The 14,096-nt window shown below is 31.7% G+C and overlaps 1 protein-coding gene across 3 annotated transcripts; it reads right to left on the bottom strand.

Annotated features, from left to right (window-relative positions):
• Nucleotides 1-3,898: 3,898 nt before the first annotated feature.
• On the bottom strand, nucleotides 3,899-6,611 carry LOC123897259 (probable aquaporin PIP-type 7a). Of its 3 annotated transcripts, none has more exons than XR_006804865.1 (5): nucleotides 5,786-6,207; nucleotides 4,834-5,132; nucleotides 4,421-4,561; nucleotides 4,149-4,314; nucleotides 3,899-4,112 (listed from the first exon to the last, which is right to left on the bottom strand). XR_006804865.1 is itself a non-coding variant. In XM_045947821.1 (4 exons), the coding sequence occupies exons 1-4, from the start codon at nucleotides 6,120-6,122 to the stop codon at nucleotides 4,222-4,224; spliced, it is 870 nt and encodes a 289-aa protein (XP_045803777.1). In that variant the 5' UTR covers nucleotides 6,123-6,611; the 3' UTR covers nucleotides 3,899-4,221. The 3 variants fall into 3 exon arrangements, 1 of the variants encoding a protein (XP_045803777.1); XR_006804864.1 differs by having other exon boundaries at nucleotides 3,899-4,118; XM_045947821.1 differs by having other exon boundaries at nucleotides 3,899-4,314; nucleotides 5,786-6,611.
• Between the last annotated feature and the right edge of the window lie 7,485 nt (nucleotides 6,612-14,096).

Below are 14,096 nucleotides of genomic sequence, written 5' to 3' on the forward strand. Positions count from 1 at the left end.
AACCGATAATGATAATGTGATGAAAAAACGTCAAGATTGGCGTCCGGAATTGTAGCAATGGAAAATGACCGTGTTTGGAGATTAAAACGATTTTTTTTTTGGAGTGAGAATTGTAGAGAATGATTTTTATTTTATTTTGTGTGAGAATGTTTAGTTAGACTTAGTAGAGAATTGAAGAAGTTGATTAAACGAATTTGTGAACATAACGGCTATATTTTATAAGCAGGTGTGCAACGGTCACATAACGGCTATGTTTTATAAGCAGGCGTGCAACAGTCACATAACGGCTATATTTTATAAGCAGATGTGCAACGGTCATATATAACAATTATATTTTGTAAGCAGGCGTGCAATAGTCATATAACGACTATATTTTATTTGCTGTCCAACGATAAGTTTTCCTCGATACGTGTCAGTCTAATGGTCATATCCCTTGATTTTCGAGAAAGTGTTTCCTCACAGTGTGTTAGGTGTTCCGAGTAATTTTTTCTCACCGAATGTCTTGTACAAACATTTCGCACTTTGTGAATACGATGTCGTCTTTTTGTCTGACAAACATTAAATAATTGCAAATTTTATTGGTCAATCTCATCTATTCTCACCATATTGGGGCAGACCAATATGAGAAAAAAAATTATGGTGCCTTCGATATATAATATTATATGTTGTTTACAATCGATCTCCATATATTATATGTTGCTTTTAGCTAAACAAAACATTAAATAATTGTTTCAGATTTCCATTTTCATTTGAGTCACTTTGTTTCTTGAAGCTTTTGTTTGCAAGTGCAACAAAAAGATGAAAGGATTGATGATGATTTCTGTTAGAAAATCATTTGGTAATGTTGTAGAAAAATGTTAAATTCTTCAGATGGCTAGTAACTAATAAGGCCATTTTTACTCTTGATCTGTTATACCATAAGGTTTTGGTTCAAATTCTTATTTTTCTTACTACTATAGTTCAATTTGTATAAAATTCTGCAGTCTATAATATAAACTCTTATTAATGTACATCAATTTATGTTTGCTGTATTCAACTTAAAAGAAAATTAAGTTTATTGTATAAATTATCCTTTATGACTAATAAATTGGTTTATTGAAATCAGTGTTTTAAAAACTGAACCGGACCGGCCGGTCAAACCGGGAACCGGAGCCTGTCCGGTCTGGTTCATACGTTGGACCGTCCATATTATTGGACCGGAGAGAACCGGAAAAAACCAATGAACTGGCGGTTTCTCCGAACCGGTGGTTTGATTGCACGGGTTTTTTTTTTGTTTTTTCGCCAAAAACGACGTCATTTTGTAAATTATTAATATTTAAAATAAAAAAAAAAAAAAATACCATAGTAACAGTAGTATTATTCATAAGTCATAACACATAAGAAACAAAAATTAGAAAGTTAAACCCATCAATCACACAGCAACCACATCTTCTTCACCGTTCGTCATTGCAAATTGTCTTATTAGAAGAACTTAATAAGAACGAAGGAGGTGAAGATTAGAACTATAACATAGATTTAATCTTGAAATTTTAGAGTCAAAATTCTCTATTTCATGCTTATGTTATTAATTCTCATAAGTTTTAATGATATATGCTTGTGGGAATAAAAATAGCAGCAACAAATAAGGGAGAAGTGAAAAAGAAATTTTGGAGAAGTAGAAGAAGATGAGGAGGTAGGCTGGTGACAACACAATGATAATTAGGGTTGTTTCAATTGGTAGTCTTATTTAAGAGATGGGTACTAGGTTGTTACTTGTTTAAGCCCATATATTATTTTTTTGAAGCAAAGCCCATTTGTTAAAAGATGAGTAATTTATTCAAAAAGTAAAAGGACAACATATTAAGAGGAGTAATTTATATAGAAATTTATTATTATTATTATTATTATTATTATTATTATTATTATTATTATTATTAGTGGTACATGACCTTATTTTATAGAATTTATGACATTATTTTTATATTTTCATATTTTTTATGATTTTTTTAAAGACCGCGTTATCTGATTCGACCGGTTTAATAACTATATACTTTTATTATAGAGACCGGTTTATTTCATCGGTTTAATCCGATTTATCATGCGGTTCGACCAGTGACCTAGTGGTTCGACCAATGAACTAGTGACCCAGTGTCCTTGCCGGTTCAATGACCGGTCCGGTTTTTAAAACACTGATTGAAATACAAATTAAGTTTATTGTATTCAACTCATATGATTCCTTTATGCCAAACCTCTAATGACATTCATTCATTTAGAGCTTCTTGGAAAATTATCGCCTATATGTCCCCGTGAGTTTAACTCAATTGTTAGGGACATCATATTATATATGCAAGAGTTGAAGTTCGAAACTTGAACATCCTACTTATTATGATGAAATTTCTTTAAAGGTAAAATTTCTAGCAGGCAGGCTACTTGACAAAAAAGAAATTTTTTTTATCACCTATATGTATTGGTTTATAGTTTTGATCAGAATGGTTTAGTGGGAGATTAAGTTGCAAGAAACTTAGGGGGGGTGAATGAGTTTGCTGACTTTTTGGCTAAATTGAAAGATAAATAATGATAGGGTCTTCCATACTCTCTGCATCATGATATCAGCAACTAGCTATTGGCTGATGCCATGGGAGGCATTTTTACATAGGATATTAGTTTTTATAATTTTAGGGTCATGCTAACCAGTGCCCCCGGGGCACTAGTTAAGATACCAAAAGGAGTAATTTTTGCATTGAAAAGAGCATTTTTTATACTTATAAAAAATAGATTACACAATTTCCAATACATTCATACCTTATTTAGCTTCTTAACCAGTGCCTCAGGGGCACTAGTTAGCATTTTCCATAATTTTATTATATTTTCTTAAATAATCAAATAAAAAACTGACAACAAAACCATTTGAATTATCAATTCAATAAATGTGTTGTTTTTTACCTTTGATTTTCAGCTATTCTGACTTTAAATTATATATACAAATGATTAGGTAATTATTCACATGCTACCGAAATTATATAATATAAAAAGGTAAGAAAAATTAAGTAAAAAAAGAATGAATTAAATAATATAAAAATTTTATATTAAAAATTATATGTATTTTGATGTGTGTGCTCAAATTCTTTTTATTTAGGTTGTGACAATACATTAAATATTTTTAAAAAGCAGACCATTTTTGGTTTTGTTTTTGTCTTCACTATTTCAAAGCATGAACTAAAATAGTCGTTCACAAAACATTTAATTCATGTAATTTTTTATATATATCTCTCTGCAATGAATCAAACCAATATTCCTCTTGCCAAAGAGAAAAACCAATGTTCCTCAAACAAAAATGTCATACTACATGTAGTATTTTATATTCCTGTTGATGCTGGCATTTTTCATATATTTCATTTTTCTAATTTAATTTAAAGTGCACTTCATTTCAATTATACAAATCAATTATACTACATATATACATGTAGTATATTATATTTCTAATTTTTACACCATTCATATTCATATCATTTATATTCCTGTTGATGCTGGCATTTACATGGAGTACTTTTCTTTATTCATCCATAATTATTTATATCACATCATTTATTACTTCTCCCTCTTAAAGTATAGCTTTGAAGCTATGAAAAATAATGTATCCGTTGATGAAGGCCAAGAAAAGTTAGACAATATGACCCAACTCCAATCTCATTCAACTATATATTTTCAAAAAAATAATAATCAATCACACAAATTTGCCAGCTGTGTAACACTATATATAGGGTTTCATTTGGCACATACCTATGTAGAAAACGCCAATAGAAAACAGTTAGTAAGAGCACAGTTTCATTTCACCTAAAATTTGATATGTTTCACCTAAAAAAAAGTTAGCACAAGCTAGCTAGCACACAGAGACTCAAAGAAAAAGGGACCAGTAGAGTAAAATGCCAAAAGAAAATATTATTTTAAAAATTACAACAACACATCACACATGGGTTGGGTCACATTCCAACTTAAAAGTAATGGAAAATTGGCCCACTACGCCAACGCACTCACCACCTAATAATAATCATTACACGTTACACTTACAACATCCTTAATCCTTAATTTACATACAAAAAGAGAAATAAATTAAAACAGGATAATGATGATGATGATGATGATGATGATGATGATGATGATGATGATGAAATAAAATAAGATAAATCCACAAAGTTTGTTGGCTTGGTTTGGCATCAATGATCATAAAACCGTTGGATTAAATTAACTTGATTTGAAAGGAATGGCTCTGATCACAACTGTGTGGTAAAGGGCTGCAAGTGCTGCACCAATGAATGGTCCAACCCAGAAAATCCACTGCATATAAAAAAAAAAAATGACATGATTACAAATAAATTTCAAGATACAATAATTAATAAAATCGAAAAAAAATGAGAGTTATAGAATTGAAATTAAGACTTACATGATCATCCCAACCAAGATCTTTGTTGAAGATAATTGCAGCACCAAGACTCCTAGCAGGGTTGATACCAGTTCCAGTAATTGGGATAGTGGCCAAATGCACCAAGAACACAGCGAACCCAATTGGCAATGGTGCCAAAATCTAACAAATCATTCATTAAGATACCAATTAGAAACATTAAATCAAAACTAGTTTACAAACTATACATGTATATTAATTAAAGAATGGTCGACCAGTCTCCTAAGTACAGCTCAGATGGTCAAACCGACCATCTGATCTGCAGAGACATTTGATATACTGAGATGCGGGGTTCAATTGAATCCGCATGTCTCCACTTATCAGCACTAAATTTGTGTGAGTTTTATCGTTAAACTGATTAGAACAATTTAAAAAGGGTTAAATTAAGGACGTACAGGAACGTGGGAGTCTCTGGCGCTACGTTTGGCATCAGTGGCAGAGAAAACAGTGTAGACAAGAACAAAGGTACCAACAATCTCAGCACCAAGTCCATCACCTTTTGTGTAACCAGGAGCAACAAAGTTGGCACCACCGTTGAGTTTACCGTACAAAGTCTTTCCCTCAAAACCCTTAACCACACCAGCACCAGCAATAGCACCAAGGGTCTGCATCACGATGTAAAACACCGCTCTAGTCAGAGACAATTTCCTTGCCAAGAACAAACCGAATGTCACTGCTGGGTTTATGTGACCCCCTGCATCCATAACATCACAAATTGTTACTAAATGAATTAATTAATTAACACAAATTTCTTCATGTATTAAATAACTAGTCACTACTTTTAAAACAAAATTTATCAAAAAAACTTCTAATAAAACAAACTCTTAAAATGCATATTTGAGCATAGTTTTTGCATTTACCACAGTCACCAAACTCATGTTAGGTATCAACTTTGAGGGTAGCTTTTGCAAAATCAGTCACAAACTCATGTTAGGTATCATGGCGGGTTTGTCTTTCTACTAATCTAATGTGATACCAAACTTATTTTTTTTTTTTTTTAAACCTGGTAATCCAGAGTTCGGCAGCAAATAAGTAAAATCTAACTAAAAATTGTTCACACCAGAAATCAAATTTGGATTCTTCCGAACTATTCGTTCTAAAGAATACTCATTAATCACTTGAGTTCAATGTCTTTGTTACTAAACTCAAGCTTTCTAGAGGGTTTACTGAACTTGGCTTAAATTTTTGTTAAAAAAATTAAAATTAAATCAAATTAAAGATCAAGTTAGTAGTAGAACAAAATTAGTAAACATAAACTGAAATTAGTCACTAAACAAATTTATGAAATTAAGACTAAAATATATTCTTCCACTTTTGCTTATATTTAAGACGAAAGAGAGTATATACCTGAGATACCGGCGGTGCAGTAAACAAGAGCAAAGATCATACCACCAAAAGACCAAGCAATTCCTTGAATACCAACAGATTTACACTTGGATTCAGATCTGCTAACACCCATAACAGTCAAGATAGTGATATAGAGAAACAGAAAAGTAGCCACAAACTCAGCTATCCCAGCTCTATAGAAAGACCATGAAGTGAGTTCAGAAGGCTCAAACAAAGGTGCAGGTGGTGGCTCCTTGTAGTCCTTTCCTTCATCGTGGCTCTGAGCTGCAATACCAATTGGTTGTCTCTCTGGGAATTTGTTAGCTCCCAATGAAACATCTTGTTCCTTTGCCTCCATTTTCTCACTCTAACTCTTACTCTTGTTGTTGATGAATATATGCTTATGAGTGGTTTTTGTGGTGATGAGGATAATAAGATGATGATGATGATGATATATAAACAGAGTGAGTGATAATTGAGGACAAAATAGAAATGAGAAATGGTAGGTCATGGGTGGGTCATGGGTGGTGGGTGATGGGTCCATTTTTGTGTAAAAAATTGAATATTATAGAATTTTGTTTCTTATCTTTTTAGCCGTCCAATCATATTCATGACAGCAACATTGAGTGATATATCCTAGCTGGAGTGGTTTTTAACCATGCAAATTTTGGACCCTACCATGTTCTTGGCAGCACGGGAAAATCATCAATCAATATTATTGATGATTTAATGTGTAGAAATGGAAAATAATGAATGAAGTGGTGAAGTATTTTGAAAGAGTAAAAATTCAAAATCATCGAGTGAGTTCTATGGAGATGGACATGGACATGATATGATGTATGGTCCCATCAAGGAGTGAGTGTGATGGGGAGTGGGAAACTCCATTACCCTTGGCCGGTGATTATTATTGTTGTCGACAAGGAATACTATGTACCGAAAGTAATATAAAAATATAACGTTTATATGAACAACGTTTATGTTTACGAACGTTAGAGTACTACAAAAACGTGGCATGTGTTTTGTGGAAGTATAACCTAGCCGCAATTATGCATCAATGTTGTGTCTCTACCACTGTATCTTTCTTTGGTATTATGGTGTATATTGTCTTAATCATGATGATCCGCCATAATTTTACGAAAACTATCTATTATAATTTTTGTAAAATTATGATAGGTTATCGTGATTCTAGCGTAGTTACCATAATACCAAATATATTTAAATTATGATGAATTCAAATTCTCTTCTTTGTTCTTGACTATTCTTTCCTTCTACAGAGTATTTTAATCTTAATCATATTATTGATTATTTTAAAACTTTTTATTGAACAGAGAAATCGATATTAAGAGAGATGGAGAAAAAGGAAATAGATATAGAATAGAGAAGAGTGGAAAAAAAATTATGATTCAATTTCAATTAGATTTCAATCTCCTAGAATTGTTTATATTTTATAATATAGCAGTCGTAGAAATCATTGAATTATAAAGTAGTTGTGGGAGATTCATATACTAATACCTCTATTATTTTTTTAAGAATACAAAGAAATATGTTATAAATTGAAATAAAGTTAAACAGATGCACTTAATTAAAGAGTTTACAACAGGTTACAAAAAATGCAACAAAATTAACATTCAAGAAATCAATGAAAATCCTAAATAAGACATGAATTTAACCATCACATATTCCAATCATAATTAAAATCTTTCTTTTTAGTCTTCAATTTTTTCACCTTGTCAAAAAATATCTCCATCGAAGAATCTTTATGAGCAAAAATCCTATTGTTCTGTCTTTCTAGAAAATTGAACAACAAGTCAACAAAACCACTTGTAAACCTGATCAAATTTCTTTTCGAAAAATATAAACATTACAAAATTGTGAAGCGTGATCACCAACCAAAAAAAAATTAGAGATAAGAGAAATAAGAAATTGAATCTTCTGACTTCTTCTTCACTATATTATGTACATCTACATATCTCTTTATTACAAAATATTTATCAAGTATAGGAAGACATTATGTTAACCATTCACTATTCATGCTTTAAAAACAAAAGGCAACCAAGATTTTGTCACTTGAGAGAAATTATAAATCAACAAAGCATTACCAAAACAAATGATAATAAATACAAGAAATTATGGTAGCAATTTTGATAGTTGATACAAGAATATCATTTCACAACGACTTTTTCTTTTCTATTTGTGGGGTGTGCCTAGTCAATGTTATAGCGCAACACATTGGCAAATGACAATATTTGAGGAGTCCAATACAAGCTAATGTAATGGTCTCTCCCCTTCAAAAAAAGTAATTTAATATCGTATAATTTATTGGGTCACATGTCTGACATCACGACGACTTTAGTTGCGTGATAAATGAGATAAGACAACGAGTTATATGGCTATGACAGCGATAAAAAAGTTCAAATGGCAGTGACAATAATTGCTGTGAAAATATTAGTTATGGCGGCTACTATAAATATTGTTGCAAAACTTTTTACAATAACACTTATTTCAACATTTTGCAGCTATTTATTTTATAGTCTTATGACTAGAATCGCACTGTTTAAATATGGATATTTTTGAACTCGAATACATACCTATCCTAACAACTACCAACTAAATTTTTCTTACGGGACAATCCTAAAAAATTTCTATCTTTCTCTATTCTATTCTCTTCATCATTTCTCTCTTTTAATTTTCTTTCATTTTCTCTCTAACCCTTACACTTGATTTTGATGCTTCAAAAGTCCACGCATGAGAACATCCATATTCTCATTGCAACTAAGCAATTAATTGCATAACCACTGGCGTCTAGTGTAATTGATCGGTGTGCAAAATGTATGTGATTATTTTAGTTTGGAGATACTGAATTCAATTTCAACTCAAAGAAACTCTATTGGTTATTGACTTACTGTCATACAAAAAAATAAATAAATTACAGTAATTAAAAAAAGTTAGTCGAGTACCATCAATTTTTTGATAGTGAAAGAACACTCAGAGATTCAACATACATTGTTGGATACTGATATGTATAGCTAAAGTTTAATGTTAGGTAATATTTTTATATTAATTTATATTTAAAAATTTTATGTATTAAATGATTTTTTTTATAAATTACCGATAATAATGTAAATTGGATATTGAATATATAGGGACTAAATTTAACTAGGCGCCGAGTTCGGGCCAATTGCACATTATCCTAGAGCCACGTGTTCCTTCTCCATGGCCACAAAAGCAGTCACTTTTGTAATGGTCGATATCAGAACGATTGACATTTATTGTCAATCAAGACTTTTCAACCGTTATTCCAACAACCATCAACGTCGAGGCCGCGAGATTCACTCTGACATTGATGTCCTGGCTCCGCTATGGGAACTATACATTTTTCATGCGGAAGGGTCATATATTATATTCTTATTACTCTCTAAAACCTCTCAATTCACGTAACCACTAACTTAAACGTCTTGCAGAGATGTTTCTCCGGTCCAATCATTCTAATCAGATAAGATTAGATACCAAAAAATTACCTTTTTATATTTCACATAAAATACAAGTTAAATTTACTAAATATCATTGTTAATCTTTAGTTAATAAAAAAAGGCAAAAACTAACATGTGCAAAAGTGAGCTTCCTGTGATAAGATGTCACACGTAACCAGATTTGCTTTTGTAGCTGTGGGTAACCTGTCACGCAATAGATGTCACGCGAAGATAGAGACCATCAGGGGAACCTGAGTATGTCAAATGAGATCTTCTGTCTCGTCGATGGTAACGAAACTTGTGAAGTCAAGAGCTGGTAAGCTCCACGGATAGTATAACCATGATTGATCATATAATCAAGTTCTTCTTTCCAAATTTTTTTGTTAATATTATTGTTTTTTTTTATAGTAATTTATTGTTTCTACCAATCATTTTATTATACTATTTTTTATTACAAAGAGGGCTAAGCACCCTTCTGCCAATCATTTTAGAAAACATGTCGTTAGGACATGGCCGTCCATCCATTAACATTGCATAATTAAATGTTAATTCTCCAATCATATACTACTCCTAATATATAACGCTGGCTTCTGCTCTTAACTCAAACTTTATTTATTTGCAAGCTTTTGTAAATTGAAGTGTATTAGTATATTTAACTTTTAATTTAATAAACTAATGATCATTTATTTTAATTGATTATCCATAAAATTTCCACCACTTTGACTAAAAAAACAAATTTCGGTTAACTAAAAAAAATTCCGCCACTATTTAAAGATGATTAATTTCTTTTTAAAAATTTCTTCGACAAACAAAATGAATTATATTTTTTTAATCAAATTTTTTTCACACACAAAAATAAAAATTAGAACTACTGACTATTTATTTAAGAGACACAAATATATTATCGTTGTTACTAATATGTTGGTTTTTATTTTTTTATTCTGTCTGCGAGACAATGATTAAGTTTACATGCTTGTTACGAGCCATTACTATAATAGCTTTCAGATAAAATACTTTGAATTAATATTCTTACAGCTTGATTAATACTAATATAGTATCTTATCTTACTATAATAATGTTACCTAACATACATTAATTTAATTCCCTGAATAGCGCCAATGACTTGTACGATAACATTAATAAAATGAATGGTCGTGATCATTTCGAATTTTCAACTAAATTTTTGGAGGTTTTATTCTTAAATTTCTGGCAAGCAAACACCATTGTTTATGAGCCTGTTTGTTAAAAATTCAAAAAGAAAGAGTATCATCATATATTATGATATTCTTTTAATTTTTCTTAAGTCTCAATTATATAATAACTATCTAACCTTAATTAAGTTATTTGGCTCAAAGTGGTTAATAAGTTTCACTAAAGGACGGATCGTTTAGGAGAACTCGAATTCGACTTTTGGATGAAACAATTTCTTAGTCAGACTTTACTTACCTTGCGGCCGAATTCCGAATTACTAGGTCCCGTTATCCTAAAAACCGGAGTATTAACAAAAATAAAAAACTAACTTTCCAAAACTCTCCTAAATACCCTGCCAAAAAGACCCAAATTAAGGGATTCAGGTTTGAAGTTTAGAAACGGAGGTTAATTCATTGGATTTTTTAAGTGAGAGAGAAAACAAGAAAATTATTATTATTGAAATTTGAAATAGAGAACATGGAAGAAAAGTGGAGAGTGGTAGTGTGTTCGTTTAAAATAGAAATCAAAAAGCTTTTATCGAATACATCAATAGAGTCTAAATTGAAAGAGAAAAAAGTAGTACTGGAGTAAGAGCAAATGGTGGGGTGTAGATAGAAATAATATTTTTTATTAGTTTTATATGATTCTTGTGAAAAAGTCTTAAGCGCAATTATATGTTTTAAAAGATTGCTTTTTTCGCCCCGTGTTCCTCTTAAACCCCTTAAAAATCCCAAAATAATCTTGAATTTGGGGGGTTCAGGATGATATGGATTCTAGAATCCGAAATACATTAGATGTGGATCGTGGGATCCGAAACAAGCCAAATATAGATGGGAACATGGTTTTTGCAAGGAAAAATTGTGTGTGGATGTTGGTTTAGATCCTACCATCCGAAACAAATTAGGTTTGGATCCTGCGAACCGAAATGGTCACGAAAATTATAGGTTTGGATCCTGCGAATCGAAATGGACAAGCAAATTACAAGTTTGGATTGTAGAGTCCAAAATCATGTTTTCTGCAGGAATTTTTTACAAGTTAAAGGTCAATATTATGCAGGTTCGGAATTTTCTCTTTTGCACTAAATTAAAAGTTAAAAATATCTATTGTCCATACATACGATAACTTCAAACATAATCAAATAAATTACAACTTCAAACTCTAAAACGTAAATTACAACTTCAAACTTAAAAACAATACAAGCGAACCTATAAGAAAATTACAACTTATGACGAGTTCAACTACATGAGGTTGTGCACAGTTTGGCATGTAGGATCCGAAATGGTTTCGGATTGTGTGATCCAAAGGCGACTATGATCATAAAACCATGAAAATTGAAAAAATTAACACTTTAAAGCGCATATTACCTCTTGTATGACTCCGATTGAGCATTGCGACCCTCTTTGAGAGAATAAACGTTGTTTTCAAGTCCCTGATATGCCAAAAAATCGCCCTAGTGTCCAAGTGGTTATGAAAGTACAACTTCTGTCACATAGGCTATATAGACTGTATTCGGATCCTACAAACCGAATGTCAGCGTTTCCGGTTCGTACAATTCGAAACAATGCAAAAATTAAAAAAGCGAGGCATTTCGGATTGTACAATCCAAACCCATGTTTTCCTGGGCAAAACATCACGTACAAGCCAGCCATAGCCAGCCATAGCCAGCCAATTTCTTGTTTAAACTGGTTTCGGATTCTAGAATCCAAACACATTAAAAACAAGGAATTTCGGATTGTACAGTCCAAACCCATGTTTTCCTGGGCAAAACATCACGTACAAACCAGTCAATTGCCTGTTTAAACTTGTTTCGGATATTATGGTCCATAACAAAACATGTTTCGGATTCTAGAATCCAAACGCATTTAAAGGGCCAAAATGGTCACATTGGGGGGCCTTAGAGGAAACTATAGGGGCCAAAAAGCAATTTTCTATGTTTTATTGGGCCTTCAAATTTGAAAACGGTTCTCTTTCTTTTTTTGGACGGGATTTGAAAACGATTCATTTTCATATATATGAAGGGGGAAAAAAAACCAATCGTGAGTTGATTCAATGGTGATTGACGGTAAAACATGGTAGGAAGGATCACGGTTCGATACCCCACAACTAAGATCGGATGGGGGTTAGAACCACTTGATGCCAGAACTAACTCCTGAATCAAAATAAACTTTTGGCGAAAACAAAAAAAAAATTTGCTAAACATTCTGAGTTTTGTCGATTGCCTACTTATCATCAAATTATATAGTGTCATTGGATTTCATTTGATTTTAAAAGACTTTTTTTAAAAAAAAAGTCTTGAGGTATTCAATTAAGACTTTTATAAAATATAAATAAGCATTGTAGTATTCAATTAAGACAAATAAGATTTTTTTTAAAGGCAACGAAATATGTTGGTATTCAATTGAGATTTCTTAAGACTTATAAAATGTCTTTTGTTATTTAAACTATATGGCTTAACTACACATTTTGTCCCTTATGTTTATTTTAGATTTCAAGTTGATCCCTTATGTTTTAGTTTAAATTTGTCCCATATCTTTTTTGTCGTTCCATCAGTTAGTCTCTCCCATCACTTTTTTTACTAACACCGTTAATTTTTGACACATGGCTAACAGAACCCACAGTTGGATAGACACATTAGCTTTTTTACCAAGTCATGTGCCATATCAATTTTTTTTTGACAAAAGGAAAATCATATCATTTCGTTATATAATAAACTGTCAATACAAGGAGGTATTAAATAAAAAATATAGCGACTAGGCCAAGAAATGGTCGCCCTAGCAAGCGTGTGAGCAACCATATTCGTTTGTCGCTTAATAGACTTTACCTCAAAGTCCGAATGAAAAGACAAAATACATTTGATCCTATGAATAATGGAACTAAATTCAGATACACCATTCCGCATATGATGGATTGCATTCGCTACATTTTTAGAATCGGTTTCAAATAAAACATTTGTGAATCCTCTTTGCCTTAGTTTCCTTCATTGCTTCCATATCATTTTCTTTTAATTAACAAAACAAAATTAAAATATATAAAAAATCAAATTGGAGGAGAAACAAAAGCTAGGGTTTTGCTATTTGCTGGGAAAGTGAAAGCAACGAGACGACGGAGAGTAATGCAATATCTCGGAAAATCGACGGCAAACAACGAAGGTTAACTGCGAATAGCAATTTCTGGTGTGTTTACTTGTAATATCTTTTTCGATTTGCTGCGAATACGGTGAGAGAAAGTTTGTAGTTGTGTTGTTTGTGTATGGTTCTCTAAGTAATGTGTGCTTGTAATATTCTTTGTTGATTTTTCATTAGGGTTTGTTGTTTGATTGTATGTAAATGTGGTGTCGTTGTTTTCTGTATGTTATTGTATATATTCCAATGTGTGGTCCCTTACTTGTTGGTAATATTCTTGTTATTTTTATGAAATGTATAGTTTTGTGTGTGTATTTTATTATGGGGGTGTTTTAGTAATAAGGAAAATTTGGAGTATGTGAGAAAAGAATCACATGAAAATTGTGTATTTGATAAATGGTCATACTAAGAGCTTACTTGTATGCTTACTTGTATTTTGGAAGATAAAGGTGTGAAACTTTCCCACATCATTGGTATGTGGTATCATGATCCAACACAGAATTTGAGACTAATGGTGATAGACTGATAGAGGTGCAATGAAAATGATTG

Source organism: Trifolium pratense, linkage group LG7, assembly GCF_020283565.1.
Source record: "Trifolium pratense cultivar HEN17-A07 linkage group LG7, ARS_RC_1.1, whole genome shotgun sequence".
Classification (NCBI taxonomy): domain Eukaryota; kingdom Viridiplantae; phylum Streptophyta; class Magnoliopsida; order Fabales; family Fabaceae; genus Trifolium; species Trifolium pratense.